The following is a 20,141-nucleotide window of genomic DNA, read 5'->3' on the forward strand; positions in this document are numbered from 1 at the left end:
CAGACTAAAGGTGAGGTTCACAATGAAGATGTGAGACCAGCACCACAGACAGACAGTGAGAGGAAAACAGCTGTGTTGACAGTGGGAACTGAGGATTCCAGAATTGAACAAACTGAAACACTATCACACAACAATCACGATACAGCTGGTGCACTTCAAGAGGATGCACTCATTAAGCTGGTGGCAGTCAATACTGCCCAGTCCCTTAGCAATAGTGCAAGCAACAAAGAACTGGCTGAGAATAAGATTTCAGAGACACCCAATGCCACATCAGGCTTCACCACAGAGAATTCAGCCATCACAACTGAAATTACTGCAACAGTTACTACAGTGAGAAGAGCTTCCTCACGTCAGGAGACTGTCAGTACACCGACCCCAGTTCCCATAAGCCTGTCAGAACTGTTGAGGATCAAGAACATTACATTGGGTGACATCGTGCGTGAGAGTGGGGAGTCAACAACGGTCTCCAGAGTCAGGGATAAGCTGCGTCAACCCCAACAGCACCGCAGAATCCCTATCCACAGGCTACCGACACCGACAGAACTATTTGCGAGGAAGAGAGGATCACTACACCAGACTGTCAATATTTCTGGACCACCAACAGCCATTCCTCCATTAGTCAACAATATACCTGCAACTACAGGCTTTAAGACAAATACACCACACACACTTACTGTGAGTACAGTGCCAACAACTGTATCTGAAGTATCCATGGCTACAAAGTGGACAAAAGACACTACTGCACAAAGTGTTGTCGGAGACAAAATCACCGTGTCCACCACTCTTCCAGTGAAGGTAACTCCTATTGCAAATGCAAGTCTGACCAACAGTGGTGCAAACCTATCATCCAGCACACCTTCTCCATCTGTGAAACTGTCCCCGGCAACAGAAAGAGTCCCAACAAGCAGACCCATCACCGAGCTTCCGACAGTAACGGTGAGAAGTGGTCAGGTTGATGAGAAACCGGTGGTAAAAATGCCAACAGTCAATGTACCACTCATTATGCAAGAGTCACCAGCCATAGATCCTGTCAAGGCAATGGGTGAAGGAGGAGTGAATGCCTCAGCAAGCTCCTCCAAGAGCCGAGTTGTCATAATGCCGAGCAGTGTCCCCACTGTAGTTTCTGACACAGAAAGTGACAGTGAAGACGTTCCAGATGAAGACATCCTGGAACTGCTGAGAACACAGGCAGGCTCGGCCAAGCTCGCCAAGATATTGCACTCGCGCAATATGACGCTGCAAGAGCTGATTGAGCACAGAGAGAGGGGATCGTCGCACCAACATCTTTCGGATATTTTTAGTGGAAAGAAGAAGCAGTCACTTCCTCAGCTACCAGTGTTGCTGAGGACACAGAGTCTGGCACATGATGAACCGATGCAGATCAGCATGACAGACCCATCTCGGAACCCGAGAATAATGACTGGGCTACATCACGGAACTTCGGCTCACAGATCACAACCGTCCGCATCCGGAGGTGATAGTAATAGCATTGCCTTCCATCCAGGACTACGTATTGACCAGAATAGGGAATCAAACCAGACACCGTCAGGAGGAACGGGTAGTTTCCGTTTCCCAGATGCATTACCACTGCCCTCTCGTCCTGCACTACCTCCGCCTTTCACCACCTTCAACGATCCTCCAAAGACAGACATACCTGGCCACTCCGGCCACACAGTTGAGCTCGACCTCAACAGGCAGAGAGTTCTTCAGCCAGTCAAGCCCAATGGATTCTTCATTGCTGAAGTGACTGAGGAATCTAATGACATCCGAGACCAGCCAGTCACGGCAGGTTCCAGCAATCATCCGGTTCACAGAATTAACAGCTTCTACGATGTACGGCCAAATGCAATAAATGGTCCAGAACTGCAGGCAGTGCTCATCCATCAACTTACTCAGCAGGTTCGTAGTGCCTTTCTATATTTGATACAGTTATAGTAGTCTGTAGTTTTATTTTATCCACGAGAAAGCTGTCGAGTCCTAAAATTCCTTTATCTTCTGCACAACATATTTTAGGAAATAATTCCCATTTCAAGTAAGTAGAGTATTATGATATGTTTGGTGTAATGTGAGAGTTGCTGCATTAGTATGGTGCATCACAATTTCTTGTTGTCCTCTTATGCATAAACTCGTGCATATTATGCATCACTTAAACAGTCAATAGTTCCCAGTACACCTTAAAAACAAACTGAAATGTCAACTGTTTAAGTTATGCATAACATGCAGGAGTTTCCATATATGAGGGCAACAAGAAACCCTCAAGGCAGCAGCTCACACATTAAAACCAATAGTATGAACATACCTCAAGCCTCAAGATACTTGACCCAGTGACTGTTTTGGTCACAAGTAAAAGGAAGTTTAGAGTTTAATGTTGGCCCGATGACAAGGTAATTAGCAACGGAACACAAACTTGGCTTGGACATGAATGGAGAGGATAATACCATGTCTTTTCCCAAACCATACAAAATTTAAATTTGGGTGGAATGGAAGTTCCTCTATAAAACAATTGTGTATATTTTTACTGAATTTGCTTTTTCCCACTTATTTTGCTGTTCCTTAGTGTGCAAGCTGTGAATGCAAGCAGTTGCTTACAAGATCTTACTAACACTGAGAACAGTAAAGGGGCATGTGTCACATGTTTAGAATTTATGAGACAGGTGGCTAGAGAATGTTTCACTGTTTCAGGCAATAAGCCGAGATTTTTAAAGCATCTGTACCACAGCACTCTAGTTCAAATGTGAAAGCTTTTTGCAACAGCAAAGCCTGTATCAATGTGTCACATGTTTAGAATTTATGAGACAGGTGGCTAGAGAATGTTTCACTGTTTCAGGCAATAAGCCGAGATTTTTAAAGCATCTGTACCACAGCACTCTAGTTCAAATGTGAAAGCTTTTTGCAACAGCAAAGCCTGTATCAAAGCACACAGTGAACATTCAACTGTAGGCTTCAGAGTAGAATGTTTTCCATTTTAAATGAGAGAGTACAGGTGCGTATTGGGATGCCTACAATGTGAGAGTCTGCGATACACAGCTCAGCCAGGCGAAGTGTGTGCGCCTCAATGAGTAGTGGTAGTCATTTCAGCTACACACAGCTCGGTTTCTTCAAGATATCTTTGTTCCTTATTCTTATACATTCAGCATTCACAGAGGTGAAGGGTTGTTCTTAATGTATCATTCATTTGACTTACGTGCATAACTAGCTCAAGACATTTCATACCAAAACAACTGCACCACACCACTATCGTCACCAAGATAAGGCCTTGCTAGGTCAGACTAAACAGGTCGCAACTGCAAGGAACTGATAGTAACTTGCATATCTCAGGTACTTTTTTTGATATGTCAATATAATTACTAGTCAGGGCAAAAAAAATTAAGATGTACTTAGTTCATCTACTCTGACAAAACTATTTTGCACACAATTTACTGTATCAGAGTCATCTATAATGATCTGAGGAATGCACGTTTGATTTATTCAAAAATGTATCCTCCATATACTCTCAAACCACTTACTGAATACATTATATAATTTTCATGAAATGTGAAGCTGCTTCCACAGATTCAGAGCAATTACCACACATTCCATTTTTAAGAAAAGAAGATAACTGAAGAGGTCGGTAGAAGAAAGTGCTAACACAAGACTTTTTAGAGCTATTGGGTGTTTTTTAAGTACAATGTAAGTTCAATGATATGAAGCAGTTTATATAGTGGACAGTTCTTTCTAGTCTTAAATATAGAGCTGCTTATTCCAAGCATGTGGTTAATTTGAGAACACAACAGATAACATGAGCAGACTAATCCTTTTGAAATTGTGGGCTATCACTTTCTTCTGCTGACTCCTTTGGTTGTAGCCAGACAACAACTGTATGCAAATGATTGCTTTGGGACTCTTGTAAAATGGGTGCCCTGTAAACTATCATGTTGTTGCTGTGGAACAAATTCCCTTACCAGTTCACTTTTGGCTGCTACTCCTAGATCCTGTCAAATAGCTTAGGAAGATATCATTGACCAAACCAACCTGTAGCTACTATCATAGCTTCTGACATATCAAAATACAGTACAGGGTCACACATTACCACTGTACTAGATAAATAGTATGCAATACAGTGTCATGGAATGGATGAACCCAATTGGTTCATTTGTGTTGTGTCGTGGTCTTCAGTCCAAAGACTGGTTTGACGCAGCTCTCCATGCTGCTCTGACCTGTTCAAGTCTCCATCTCCAAGTAATACTGCAACCTACGTCCTTCTGAATCTGCTTCTTGTATTCATCTCTTGTCCTCCCTCTGTGATCTCTTGATGCCTAAAACATTTCCTAGCAACCGATTCCTTCTTCTAGTCAAGTTGGTTCATTTAATATGGTCAAATTATGAACCAATCAGTTAACAGTGCTAGAGAGTCCTACGAAAAAAAATTGAGTAACAGATAAAAGCTGCATGGCTAATTCTATGAAAGAAACTGTGGTGAACATTGCGAATTTCATTAATCTTAGGTACTATAATTTCAAACAGAATGCAAATGAAATTAATTTTAATTGTTCTAAATACCATGACTCTACATTAACTGAATTACAAACACAGAGAAATTGCTGTCATTTATGAAGTATTACTTTACATTTCGTAACTAGTTTTTCAGCTACTTCAAGCTCATCTTTATACAGATCGTGTGTACCTTTACACAATCATACAGTGTGACAGTTATTGAACTACATGAAAAAAACATAAATTAGTTACAAACTACAGCATGCACACACTTTATTCAACATGTAAACATCACTATGGATATTTGAATTTAGGTTATGGCACGTTCTATATGCCTGCCATCGTTGGCGATGATGTGGCACAGATGAACAGCAAAATTCTGCATGCCCGTTGAAGTGGCGGAACATCGATGCTGTCGATGAACTCCTGAACGGCTGTTTTTCAGCTCAGCAATGGTTTTGTGGTTATTGCTGAACACCTTGTCTTTAACATAGCCCCACAAAAAGGAGTTGCATGTGTTCAGATCCAGAGAATATGGTGACCAATCGAGGCCGATGCCAGTGGTCTCTGGATACCCCAGAGCCAGAGTGTGGCCCCCACTGTGCTCCTCCAGGACATCCAACACTCTCCTGCTTCGAAAGGGTGGAGCTCCGTCTTGCATGAACCACATCTTGTCAAATTCAGCGTCGCTAGATAATGGGGATGACACTATCTTCCAAAACCTTCACGTACAATTCAGTAGTCACCATGCCATCATGGAATATTGCACCAATTATTCAGTGACAGGACATTGCACACCACACAGTCATCCATTGAGAGCGTAGAGACTTCTCAATCACAAAATACCAATTCTCAGTCCTCCAAATGCGCCAGTTTTACCCAGTGACTAACCCATCCAAATGAAAGTGGGCTTCATCACTAAACCAAACCACATTTACAGCGAATATATTACTTCAACAAATTCAATTTGTTTTTTATAATTAGGTAGCAATGTATTTCAAACACATTTTAACAAAACAATAATAGTGGCAAATAGCTTACTATCTAAACCAATAAGTATCATTTAACTTAAAATGGGCATCTTATTATTTATTAATAGACATTTTTTACCCTGAACTCCAAAACAGTTACCAAAAACTACTTTACACAACACCAAATTTTATGAATTTGTCAGTGAAGGACCCCAATTCTCCTTTTATTAAGCGATATTCAATTCACTCAAACCCCCCCCCCCCCCACCGCCCCCCCCCCCCACCGCCCCCCGCCCGGGACCGACTTCTAGAATCACCCCCACCGACACTGCCAACATTGTCACCAGTAACACTACACGTTCTCCCAAACTTGCAGATCAAATTCTTGATTGTTAGCACACTTGGACCAGATGTCTTCAGCTTGAGCTCCGTCACAAACTTCCTTTGAGCTGCTGTTGGGCTGTTATTGCTTGCATAGTGGGCCTTCCCAAGTGCTATATACTTGGTCATGCTCTACTACGACTTTTTCACATGCAAATGGTTGTCAACAACAAGGTGTGTGCACATGCACATACTAATTCCCATAATGCCCTGTGGCCAACTGGGCAGTTCGAATGTCTTAACACAAACCGTTCAGAAGTTATAACGATTTTATTCCATATAGTTCAATAACTGTCACCCTGGACTGAAGAGTACGAAGCAGCATACTGGAGCTTTCTTCATGCATAAGAATGAGCGACACTGGTGTTACAGTCCCACTGATAGTTTCCACAGTCATTGTCTTAGTTGCAGAGTTGGGCACTGTACACTACCATTTACCTTTTGTTTCTGTAACTTTGTAAAACACTGTGTGCCTTGGAAGGCTCAAAAGTTCATGACATACAATGTTTTACATTATAACAGAAACAAATATTTCATGAGAGTGACACTGCTCAACTCTGCAATTAGAAGGCGATGACAATGATCACTAAAGCTTCCAGTGAGATTCTTCAAACCAATATCTCGTATACGCTATAGTAAGCATTGATAAATGGCTTTGATTTGGATATATCTTACAGAATAACTGTCATACATTAACAGCTTTCTGATCTGCTGCTATGGAAAGGCTAACAGTAGTGTCCAACTTTATGTTCTAAATATGAAATTGCCTGAAGTGATTGGTCACCATTGTCCATACTTATAATTCGAGAATATAAATATTTTTGTGAATCTGAACAACTCGACAAACTGAATGTGACCACCATTACACAACATAATTCCAATAATCATCAGGAAGGTATTTCAGCAATTTGGGTACAGTGTTTTTGAACCAGTTTCCTCCATCGGTTTGTCTTGGTGATTTCCTCCCTCACCAAAGCACCCCATGTTCTTTCCAGGTATCTTTAACTTAGCCTAGTTTTCTCTCATCAGATGTTCAACTGGTCTTCATCTGATACGATCCTTTCCAAGTACTGGAGGGGAATATGGTTGGGATGCATCCATTTCACATGACTAACCCACTTCAATAATTCATCCATTTTACTGTTTGTTGAGCTCTGTGGCTGTGGGTCATGTTATTTTAAGAACTACAGCAACCAACCACATTTTTACATTTTGTTATTTATCCCAACATACCTTTTAGACTTTCATCCACTTTCAATTGGTGCAATACATATTTCAGTATTCCATTAGTACATCGTTATAGGTGTCAACTGCAGTTTGGATGCTGCAAAACAAAATGTTATTTTCCACAAGTCATGTGCAGCATCCATACTGCAACCAATATTCATAGCGATATACTAATTGAAGACTGTATTACGTACTATGCCAACTGAAGATAGGTGAAATCCAAAAATGCATATTTGCACAAATAAAACTACATGACAAAGTCGGTGATTGCTGTATTTCTTTAATATTACAAATTTCTTCAGTCTCACTGTAGTCAGCCTTCCCTCCACGGTCACTTCCAATGCAGTTCTATACTTACATCTCCATTTTTGGACTTCTCTCTCTCTCTCTCTCTCTGTCTGTAGTACAGCATGTCTAAGGTATATAATTACACACGAGCTTATTATGTATCTTTTTTGTTACGACTATAATACATTATGGACAGAAAGCAAGTTTTGAACATGGCTTGTTATGTTGTTAAGAGGAAAAATCTGATTCCAGGTAAGTGTTCGTATTACACTGAAGAGCTTGTATCCTTTAGTTACCCTGTTCAGAACCTAAACATTGTCACCTTCTTCACTTGCCACAACATACTCTCATCTTCTGCCTCTTCACATACAGAGTTTCTTCAGGAGGAACAGTGAGTTCAGGGATATGACAGAAATGATCATTCGAAGCAAAAAAAGTCTAGTAAACATGGGCTCTAAAATTTGTAACATGAGCTATGAGCACCTAAGATGAACATATGCTCATAGTTCTTAAGGTACACATTTAAGTGCCCACATTTACTAGACTTTTTGTGCTTCAAATGATAATTATTGTCATATCCCTGAACACTAACCATTCCACCTGGGACAACCTGTATAGGTTATATGGAGCGGGTTTTTCACTTGTTTTCATTGTCTTGTTTTTTGCTCAGAGTTGACCCAGACTCTTTGAATTTGATGTTCCACAGATATAAATTCCCTCATCTCCATATTGGTTTCACTCAAATGGTGATGACACCCATAAATATTATAGCATTTAGATCTTCCTTTTGCATTTCCTTGACATCTTTACTTATGGAACCCAAGAGTATGGTGAAGAATAGTGGAGAATGAACAGCCCTGCTGTACACCTCTCTTTGTTCTAAGCCATTCTGAATTTTCGAAGTCTTATTTGTACACTGCTGTCACAATTATCACACACCATCTGAATTTTTGTAATTACAGGATGTAGGACAGTGTTCGCAAAGCAACCCCTTTATGCCTCAGTGTACTGTCAAGTGTCTTCTCCACATCTAGGAACACACTATGAATGATACACAATAACCCAAGAGCTGGAACAGGAAATCAAAGCAACACACAATGAATGAACACATGAATGACACACACTGCCAGAAATACGTGCACATTCATTTATGTCTAGTGAAAGTAACAGCTGAACTTGAGTCGTACAAATTTTCTGCTGAACAGCTTAGCACTATATTATGGAGCTCACTGTTTTATTCTGCACGATCTGGGTTGCACCTAACACAGCCAACTAAAGTATTTTTGCCTTGGGATTTTCAGAGTACTGGAAAGCAAGCTGAGGCTGGTCACAAAACGAACTGGATGGTGGACCACGATGAGGTCATACCTGGAGGAGCCACACAGCCCAAAGAGATTGTCAATGCAGCAGTGGATCCTACAGTGGAACCAGAAACAGATATCGTGACAGCAGACGATGTCGACGAAATGGCAGCCGTGAGGGAGGATGACAGCGTAAACAGGGACAGTGCCGAGTCTGACGACATCGCTTGGCTGTCTCCGTCAGCTAGGTCAGCAGTCACAGCCGGCGGCACGGTGCTCGGTGCAGCGCTCCTCGTCTTCCTGGCAGTGCTGGTCGGATGCCGCGTGCGACAGCGGAGGCGCCGTGCCCGGGCTCGTTCTCCCATGATCCTCAACCGGGGGGGCACGCTCGGCGCCAAGCGTAATCTCGGGGGCACACTCGTGCTTCCGGGTCACAAGAGGAAAAAGCAGGAGGGCAGTCAGCAGCAGTACCTAGAGGATGACTTTGCTGAGCCTCCGAGGAGGTACTATCTGTGGAGGACCATTCGCAAGACACTTCAGTACAAGTGATAGTGGTTACAAGACGAGTACAGGACATCAATAGATGAGCTGGGCGGTAACTTGTGTTAACTGCTTTGGGCTAAAAAAAAAACAATGCCAAAGGTACACAACCATCATTTCTGCCACATTCTCTCCCAGTGATTCATTTATGTGTAGATTATACTACTTTGGCTACATCAGTAGCCAGCAGTTTTACCACAAGATGGAGAATGGACAAATCTTCAAACCTCTGGCACATTACTCAAGTGAACTGATGTAAATAAGTTGTCTCTTATATGGAAAACAAAGACCCAAAGTGTTGGCACCTGTGTGACTTCCATTGGATTACGAAGTTGGACATTAAAATGTGGCCACCTTCCACAAAAGCTAAGTTTTTGGAAGTGGAATATGTAGGCCATTACTGTCAACTTACTCTACTTGCCACAAGGATGTTACATATAAACTCAGGGCAAGGATACTTTCCTCATTTCACTGACCCTGACAGATGGATCATCCATCAAACTGAGTATGACTGATCAGGCTGAATGTTTAGCATGTAACTGTAAGAATCACAGAAGAGCGGGAAATACTGCCAGTAACACTTTACGAACTCTCAAAAAGAGAGCCATACCAGTGGTTCTGCATGAATCAGTCCATGCTGAGTACACCCCCCGGAACATAGGCTAATTCCAAGAAGTTAGGAGTGTTCACTGTGAAAAAACTGGATGATAGGAGTGTGTCTTTTCTGCATTTCGCAATGCTTGACAACAGGAGAAAGTACATGCGCCTATGGTTTCATAACCTAACTTTTACACAATCTAACTCAGGAAGGTGTATCGCACATTCATACTTCATGCAGGAATCAATTCTGAGCATCACATGTCTTAGGTAGAATAATAATACCTTCAAGTCTCTTGACCAATGTTTCCAAAGACCACAAAAATATTCTTAATGGAAATACTGTAATGGTATCTCCAACAGAAACAGCTAGAAGAAAAGTGATGGTTCACAAAATACACATTTTTAAAAGGAATTCCTGTCTGGCTATGCAGTGGGTGCAACATTTCAACAACTTTCTGATAACTGAGTGCTTACTCATTTTTTATGACGTTACAAAGTTAGTATGAGCACACGGGAGGAGAAACAGTAACCCAGACTGTTTATTTTGTGTGTAAACATTTGCCAAATGCAATGCCATTTTCTACGTGGTGATTGTGATGATAATTACACATTCTAGTTTCCTTCTCAAACTATTTTTGTACAATTATTGTCAATATGAATACTTAAATGTTTTGTATTAATTTATTATAATAAAAATAAAATGGACAGTATGTCAAACTTCATATTGCTTTCATTATGAATACACTCCTTTATGATTTAGTTGCACATATAAACATAGTTGCATATAGAGTGCATCACGACTACAGAACATACACAAATTTCATACAGAATTCACTATAGTCCTTCAACAAGCAATATACACAGTAGACTTCTTATATGCAGAAGAAATCAGTCATATGCCCTATGGCAGGATTCCTCAAATCTAAACCCTGGTTTTCTTTGTACATGCATGATGCTGAAGTTAAGAATGCTATCCTTTTAGTTTGGTTTCAACATTTACGATAACCCAATGACTTTCTTCTTTCAATTTTCAGTGTATATCTTAATACAAGTTCCAACACTGCCATTGTGCGCGTAGTTATCATTATCTTAAACAGTTCAAAATTTGGCATAATTCACATGGCCTTGTCATTTAATTAGGACTAATTTATGGTTAACAAACTTTAGGTTTTCTAATACCATATTAAAAAGAAAATATAGGTTATTTCTGTGAAAAGTTGCACTGGAAACAGCAACCACCTTCATCTGACTAAACTTCTTTTTTATCAAACTGAAGATTCAAATGAGAAACTGTTACTACTACAAGAAGATATAATGGTTGGCCAATAGTTACCCCAAGGAGGCCAAAAAATACCAAAATTTTTGTACAAAACACTTAAAATACACCAGACAGCAAGACCTGGGTTCCTTTCCACCTAGGATCTGAGTGACCCGCCTCCGCACCTACCCCCACAATCTGAAGCCTCCACCAACCAATTCCTCTTTTCTCCTTGCAGACGGAATGTTTAACCACAATAATAGTGGTAGAGTTCTGTGGCTCCCAACTGTATTACTCGCAGAAATGCGAAAACTGGCAACATTTTTGTGTAGCTTTGTTAATGGTGAAAGATGTTATGGCTCCCCCCCCCCCCCCCCCCCTTCAATCAATATAACACATGTATGCGTTCATCATTATTAATGTAACAGTCAGGTGTGCAAGTGAATGCTATGTAGGGCTGGAAGAGCCATTCTTCTATAGGCCAGCTCTCCAATCAAACTGTTGTGAGTTTGATGGGTGGAGCGATTATGGTGTGAGAGCTAAGGTGGCTGCAGCAAGACAGACAGACATGCTTGAAAACTCTTTCTTGTTCCAACAGGATACAGAAATTCAATTGTTGGTGGCGGAGCCTCGGATTGATCCATGACATCCATGTCCCATGAATGGTAAGATGGTGGTTTTTATTTATTTTATTTACACTTCTAGTTCCATAGGACCAAATTGAGGAGCAAATCTCCAAGGGCATGGAACACGTCAGTATATGAAATTACAACATAAAAGTAATAACAGATAAAATAAAATGTTTATGGACCCAAAAGAAGTCAAGCCATAAGTTTAAGTACACGCAATCAACAACATAACAAAAGAATCACCTTTCAAGGAACTCCTCAAGAGAATAGGAGGCGTGACCTACGAGGAAATTCTTCAGTTTCGATTTGAAAGCACACGATTACAACTAATATTTTTGAAGTCTTGTGGTAGCTCATTGAAAATGGATGTAGCAGAGTCAAGGAAGTGCGATCCAGATGCAGATTGGATTTCTGCAGAGTATTAACTGAGTGAAAGCTGCTAATTCTTGGGAATAAGCTGATATTGTTAACAAGAAAGGACAGTAAAGAATATATATAGAGGGCAATGTCAAAATACACAGACTAGTGAACAGTGGTTGACAAGAGGTTCGTGAACTTACAACACTTATTGCCTGAACTGTCCATTTCTGAGCCAAAAATATCCTTTTGGAATGGGGAGAGTTACCCCAAAATATAATACCATACAACATAAGTGAATGAAAATAAGCAAAGTAGACTAATTTTCGTGTCGACTGATCACTTACTTCAGATACCATTCAAATAGTAAAAATGGCAGCATTATCCTTTGAACAAGATCCTGAATGTGGACTTCCCACGACAGTTTACTATCTATCTGAATACCGATAAACTCTAACTGTTCAGTGTCCCTAATCATAAGCCCATCCTGTGAAATTAAAGTATCGGGTTTTGTTGAATTGTGTGTTAGAAACTGTAAAAACTGAGTCTTGGTGTGATTTAGCATTAGTTTATTTTCTACAAGCCATGAACTTGTCATGAACTGCACTATTTGAAACAGAGTCAATGTTGCACACAACTTCCTTTACTACCAAGCTAGTGTCATCAGCAAACAGAAATATTTTAGAGTTACCCATAATACTAGAGGGCATATCATTTACATAAATAAGGAACAGGAGTGGCCCCAACACTGATCCCTGGACATTCCCCACTCAGACTCCACATCCCAGCCATTCACAACACTGTGAATAATGACCTTTTGCTGTCTGTTGTTAGAGTACGAGGTGAACCAATTGTGAGCTACTAATCATATCCGTAATGGCCAACTTCTGGAGCAATATTTTGTGATCAACACAATCAAACACCTTAGTTAAATCAAAAAATACGCCTAGCGTTCGAAACCTTTTGTTTAATCCCTCCAGTACCTCACATGATAATATAGCATTTTCAGTTGTTAAACGACTTCTAAAGCCAAACTGTACATTTGATAGCAAATTATGTGATATAATATGATCAATGATACACAGCCTTTTCAAAAACTTTAACAAATACTGATAGCATAGAAATAGGTCTACAATTGTCTGCATTATCCCTTTCTTCCTTTTTATAAAGTGGCTTTACTGCTGAGTACTTTAATTGTTCGGGAAACTGACCATTCTTAAAGGAATAATTACAAATATGTTTAAGTACAGGCCTAACATATGCAGCACAGTACTTCAGTATTCTACTAGGCACTATCATATTCACGAGAGTCCTTATCTTCAGTTGTCACAGCCCACGAAGCCTATGTCCCGTGCTGTGGTTAAGCGTTGTTCTCGCAGCCCCCATCCGTGACAGGATGATGGCAACAGCACGAACCCAAAATGCTGCATCTTGCGTGGTCAGCATACCTCAGCAATACTGCTTCAGATGCCAGTGTGATGGCCCGGTGGTGTTACGCAGCTAGCAGAGGGGCTGCGTACAGGACCCGCTGCCCGGCAGCAGCACGGAGGCTCGGCTCAGCTGCATGCGAAGCTTGCTGTTGGACGGCAACTAGTGAGGTAAGGGAGGCTCCTGTGTATGAACGCCAGACTTGCCACACGGTGGTGGCTCAGGAGCAGGTAGCAGGGCAGCTCACAGCACGAGATGACACGACGACAGTAGACGATTCGATGTTTCACAGTTGTATCGATCATCTGCCTGGTAGATGGCCAGTACTTATACTATATAATAATGCATACCACGCTCGAACTCTTACAGGCATCAGTGAAACACCTCAAGTAACAACAGAAAAGGTAGGGGGCACCAATTCAATTAGTGTACTGATAAGGTGGGAATTTGGGTCTGATGGAAGGCGTGCTACGTAAGTCTGCGCAGTTTTGATGACCACAGTGTCCAGATGACTCATTGGTCAGACCATTTGCCTACTAGGCAGGAGACTCAAGTTCAACTATCACCCCAGCACAAATTTTCAACTTTTTTTCCATTGATGTGAATCAATGTCCACTAGCAGTTACATGTCGTAATTCCTTTGTGCCTTGAGTACCTATACTACCAAAGCAGTCTTGTTGTGGCACAGCAGTTGAAGAAGTCACGTTTGGTCACATACCGAAAGACTAAGTGACCATAACAGACTCGGCACAGACCACCAGGAAACAGCGACGTGGTGGCCTAACACCGAGTCTTGTAAGTGGCCTGGTTGCAGCACTAAGCCCCAATACGTGCCGCTTCATTAAATTTACCACATTTTTAAGGCTGCAGCTGCCTCCTATGGTGTCTCTTAACCCCGTGTTTCACATTTATATACGTAACAACTTCGTCACATGACAAATGCTGCACTGCAACAGAATGCCAGCCAATCTAAAAAAAAAATTTGAGCTATTTATATAAATGTTAAATAAGGAGTTACAACACACAGAATATAAGGCAGTTGCAGTGTTCAAAATGCAGTCAACTTAATAATGCTGAAGGTTCATTCCCCCAGTTTAATATGGATTAAACTTACAAATATATCTTGTTATAAATAATGTTACATATAAAGTGGCTGAAATCCTGTATTTCCCTATATCACAACCCACACTGCCTCTGGTGTCATTATGGCTTCAACATACACAGTAACTTTTCTAAGCCTTGAGAGACTATGAAGAATCTCACAAGAATTCCTGGACTCCTTGCAGTAATTGTCCCGCAATTTCTCAGGGCATGATGAAGCAACAAATGTCTTAGCCTATTTACCATCATTAGAGAATGCACAGATCAGAGATGGAAAGGAAAAGCCCTGGGAAACAACTGAAACGAAGACGCAAAAAATTCTGCATTATCAAACAATTAAGTGCCATTCAAAATAAAACAGAAAATGTTACTAGCACAGCACTCTGAAAGCTATAGCAAACACAAAGTACTCACCAATAAAGCTCGTATGTGAAGATATCTTTCAGCATCTCACTGGCAGGATCTGAATTGCTCTGAAACAAAAGTTACGTAATTAATCACAACAAGATATGCTATGCAAAACAAAGGATTCTAGTAGAACGAAATCTTCTCAGTCTTCAAGCCACGTCAATTTGAATAAAGTACTCGAGCTTTCGATGGCCATCTCTGCCATTGTGGTCAGGAGTAAAATTACTGACCGCCAGGGCTGGTACAGTTTTCCGCTTATATAGCTATGATTTGGCCTCTGGCACCAATCGGAGAGAGCCAAAACGAAGCTTTCCCGATAGGTGATTGGGCAACTTCAGCCTGTCACAGGACCCAGTGACAGTGTTATGTTTGAAACTGCTGCTCCAATCTTCCTACAAGCGTTGTTTCCTTTTGACATCCAAAGCCTGCCCCCATGCTTTACTGAGTGTGTATTCCTGGTCTCTGTTGAAACTGTTGCCGTTCATTCAGATCTCATCCACGTCTTTTATAATGGAATCCCAGTACATTCATGCATGAGCAAAGACTCTCAGGTTTTCAAATGTATTTTATGTCCATCTTCCAGGCAATGCTCAGCTATGGCCGACTTCTCAAACTGCCTGTGTTTAAAGTGTCGCTTGTACTCGGTACAATGCCCTGCAACTGTGCAAATAATCTGATCTATATAGATGCTGCTGCATTCGCAAGGGACACACTAGACAACATAGCTCTTCGTGTACCCGACATGTATGGTGTCTATTGTGAAGGCAGTAACGTCTATTTGTATATAGGTCAGACAATTCGCACAGTTGTAGAGTGTCATACCGAGTACAGGTGACATATTACAAAAAGCGAGCTTGACAAGTCAGCCATAGCTGAGCATTGCCTAGAAAACCGACACAAAATACTGTTTGAAAACACCAGAGTCTTAGCTCATGCATCAAAATATTGGGATTCCGTTATAAAGGAAGAGGCTGAGATCAGAATGAATAGCAACAATTTTAACAGTGATCAGGGATACACACTCAGCAGGGTGTAGGGGCTTGCTCTGGATGTCTCATTTAAAGTTCAAATAAAAAGCAGATAAATCAAAATAAAGAAACTGTATCAAAATAAATAATGTCTAAGGAGTGGAGAGTTTTGTTTACACATATTGCCATAGTGATACATTACTACAGAGATATTATAACAACAAGGAAGGAATTGCCATCCAGTTACTGTAAACTGTAATCTGTAAAACATTCCAACGATGCAGTGGACAGGTGAAGAACATGCTTACACCACGGAATTGCTTCTAGTAAACAATTATTTCGCTACTGCCGCCCAGCATGCTTTCTGGAGATGCTTCCAGATTCCCATTTGTGGGGAAGCTCCAGATTGGAAAACCATTAGCTAGTGGGTATCAAACTTCAGAATGAGTGGTGACAGTTCAAACATGAGGAGAAAGGCCACACAGCATTCAAACTCCAAGAAACATTAAAGCAGTAAGGTGTACTATTTAAATAACGTGTTCATCTGCACCTTATGGTCTAAGGGTTAGAATCCCTGTCTCTCAATTGCAGTTTACTGGGTTTGATTCCCAGCTGGGTGGGAGCTTTTCTTTGCTCAGGAACTAAGTGTTTGTATTGTCTTCATCATTTCAGCTCATCTTCATTACAAAAATGTGCAAGTCACCAAACTAGTATCAAATAGAAAGACTTATACTATGGGGCCTGGAAAGCCCCAAGTGAGGTCTCTCAACCAATAACACCACACAATCATTTGATTTCATTTTTCCATGATCAGTCAATTTTGACTATACATTATTTTGAAGTGGACCTATGTGGAGATCGTATAATGCATGTACTGACAAAGTCAAGCACCTAGCAGGAGAGGAGGAAGTGAAATGAAACTTCACACAATGAGAAGTCACATAGTTTCAGTGGCAATTATATCATGTTAAAGTAATAATAAAACTGGCAGTACAGGCGCATCGCTGGTCACTTTTAGGTAAAATGGCATCAGGATTCTTGCATCAATTTGATTGGGAAAGCTTACATATAGCCATAGTACATTCTCCTGATGGTTCTTGATCAACTACTGTAAATGGCCCTTGTAATGAAATTGAACAGTGTTCCATTCATATTAGCTCACATCGCAATACACCACTTTAGTAGAAAACATGACACCAATATTACATGCATGATATACTGGGTCAGAACTTCACTGCTTGTTACTAGGAGTTAATTCATATCAAATACCCATATTTATCTTTACAAAATGTGTTTGAGAACTGTGGCTTTATTCTAATAATACTAACAAAAATTTTATATATTATAACATAACTATCATTTTGGGCAGTAAAGGCAAGAGGTAGGTTAGACCCCTCAATGTCATGGATACTGACACTGACACAGAGTTGATGTCCACGCAGGTCCCACAGAAGTTCTACTAATGATATTTATAGGTGAGGAAGTATCTCAACATCACACAGGCAGTTCATATACACACGTATCATGTGAGGATTAAATGGTTTGCTGTTGAAAGTTGGTACCAGTAGACTGTCTGACGAGAGGTAACACGCAAGGACAGACGAGGTCAGTGACAGTGAATATCGTTCTTTCATCAGAAATCCCCGAATCACTACCAGTTGTACCTGAATTCATATCAAATGGCTCAAAACACCATTTGCTACACTATCATGCATTTTCAGAACATTAGCAGAATGTCCTCCACCCCCTCGGTATTGATGTATTTGCAGATGATCTTCTCAGGTAGTACAGAACCGATACCCACCATTTAAAGTGATGCGATGCCACTTGTCACCAGTCCACACTTCCTAGCTATGACACAATTCCAAAGGCTGTCATCTGTGGTGTTACGTTAACAGAAGCCTACTCACACTTCCCCAGCTACTACTATACGGGTTAGCACGAACGAAGGCGGTCGACAGAACAATGCGAAGTGGCAAGGGGCACTGTGATATATGATGCTCCAACCGAGAGCATCAGTCTGTCACACCTGTCTGTTGCATGTGCTTTGGTGTGTCTGTAGAACATCTAGTGTCGCTTTTCGTATTAATTTTAGTTGACTGAGGGTGCTTGCCATTGTGGTGTTCAACAAGTATTATGTTAAGAAGGGGGCAGTGATAGTTTTGGAACATACGAATTTTTCTAGGGAGAGTCAGAGTCGTGAACAGCAACCCGAAGTGGTGCTCACCTCAGCAATGCCAGTTCCGAGGGTGGACAATGGATGGACATGAGGCAACACTGCAAAGTATTCTCCATTCCTCCCTGCATATCACGAACCCATCTTCTTACTTGTACACCAATATAGTCCCGATCAATGGGGTGAAATTACTTCAGAAGCTGTAATAAGTCCATTACTTGGGGCCAGATGGTAGGTGCAGAAGTGATGGGGTCACGATGCGCTTCGTGCACAACAGAGCAATCCTTCCTCGGTGCAGTCAGACTTGGTCTACAAGAACACTGACACCGTTTGTGGCTCATATCTTGTTACCATTCAGTCCAACATTGGCTCTGAGCACCATGGGATTAAACATCTGAGGTCATCAGTCCCCTAGAACTTAGAACTACTTAAACCTAACTAACCTAAGGACATCACACACATCCATGCCCGAGGCAGGATTCGAACCTGCGACCGTAGCGGCGCAGGGTTCCAGACTGTAGTGCCTAAAATCGCTCGGCCACTACAGCCAGCGCCATTGTTGCACTGAAATGCCCCTACTGACAGGGTGTTGCACACATTGACAGCCCCACAATGTTGCTCATTATAAATCCGCTCAGTGCTGGTAGTGGTTACAAGGACACACAGTGTTCTAGGAACATATTCTTACAAAAGAACTTTATAAAATTTTAGGATTTCTTCTCGATCCGATTGCGCACAGAGCACAGGATGAATGACTGCTTAAATGTCTCTATGCATGACGTAATTACTCTATCTTGTCTTTGCAGTCCCTGTGGAAGCAATACATAGGTGACTGAATTTTATTTTTAGGTCCTTTGTTTAGTACTGGTTTTTCTAACTTTGGAAGATCACATTCATGGAACAGTAGCATTTCCGTAATGCTCTCTCACAAGTTAGACAAATCTGTAACTATTCATGCTGTCCTCCTTCGTAAACATTCAGTATCCCCTGTTAGTGCTATTTGGTATGGCTCCCACACACTTCAGTAATATTCTGAGATGGGCAACACATATATTTTGTAAGTGGTCACCTTTGTAGCCTGAACTCATTTTCACAGTATACTGCCAATCACCCAAAGTCTGCCACGTCCTTTATCTATACATGGGTGTATGTGATCATTCCATTTCATATCCTTACAAATTGTTACATACAGGTATTTGCACAAGTTGACTGATTCCACCTGTGACTTTAAAGTGTACCACACATGCTCACAATTGGCTAATGTGTAATTTTTCTTCCACCAGAGGTTATCTTCTACCTGTCTTGGTGCTAGCACCAGTTTAAACACCACATATGTAATTCAGATGTTGTCAGCACAGAACAATAATATGGCTTAGGAACACGAGATGTGCGGTTGTGTTGGAACAGTGTTCGCCAAGTGATTTCGTGTAGCACAATCAATGTCTGCGAGATGTGTGGAATAAGTCAAGTATTTTTATAATGATTTAATATTCAATGGCAGTTTATATAGTGATGACATCAAGCATATTGTTGTTCTTTCTTTCTTTTTTCCGTTTGAGTCATCTAAGGACCATGCACAAATTTCAATGCTTCCTCTTTTGATGTTCTTTCATCTTCCTCTAGTATTATTTCTTCTTCTCACTATGTATCCTTTTTCTCTCCTCAGGCCATTTTGATCGTGTCTTCTCCCTCCTCCCTTGGAACCCTTACATTTTTCACACATTCTTCTTAAACGTCTCTCTCTCTGTTGTGTCTTTTTCAATTATGTTGTTTCTTTCAATATCTCTCCTCACTTCTTGAATCCATGTTACTGTTGACTTCTTGTTCCACCGATATTTAAAAATCAGTTTGGTTAAGCTGTTGCCATTCATTCTGTATAGAAGCCCAAAAAAATAGCAGTCACCTCTTCCGCAGCATTTCAGCTATGTTTTCGATGTTGCAATATACTTCATTACTTCTTAATTTCCATACACCTGCATTTCTTACAGGACCAAGTATTTTTCGAATTATTCTCATTTCTTATTTCAAGTTTGTG

At 41.0% G+C, this 20,141-nt stretch overlaps 1 protein-coding gene across 1 annotated transcript in view; it reads right to left on the reverse strand.

Moving 5' to 3' along the window:
- LOC124551094 (actin-histidine N-methyltransferase) overlaps positions 1 to 20,141 on the reverse strand; it is a 426,960-nt gene that overhangs the window by 343,359 nt on the left and 63,460 nt on the right. Inside the window, exon 7 of the mRNA XM_047126025.1 lies at positions 14,969 to 15,027. Coding sequence (XP_046981981.1) covers positions 14,969 to 15,027 — 59 coding nt within the window. The remainder of the gene's footprint in view (positions 1 to 14,968; positions 15,028 to 20,141) is intronic.

This window comes from Schistocerca americana, chromosome 9, assembly GCF_021461395.2.
Source record: "Schistocerca americana isolate TAMUIC-IGC-003095 chromosome 9, iqSchAmer2.1, whole genome shotgun sequence".
NCBI classification, from domain to species: Eukaryota; Metazoa; Arthropoda; class Insecta; order Orthoptera; family Acrididae; genus Schistocerca; species Schistocerca americana.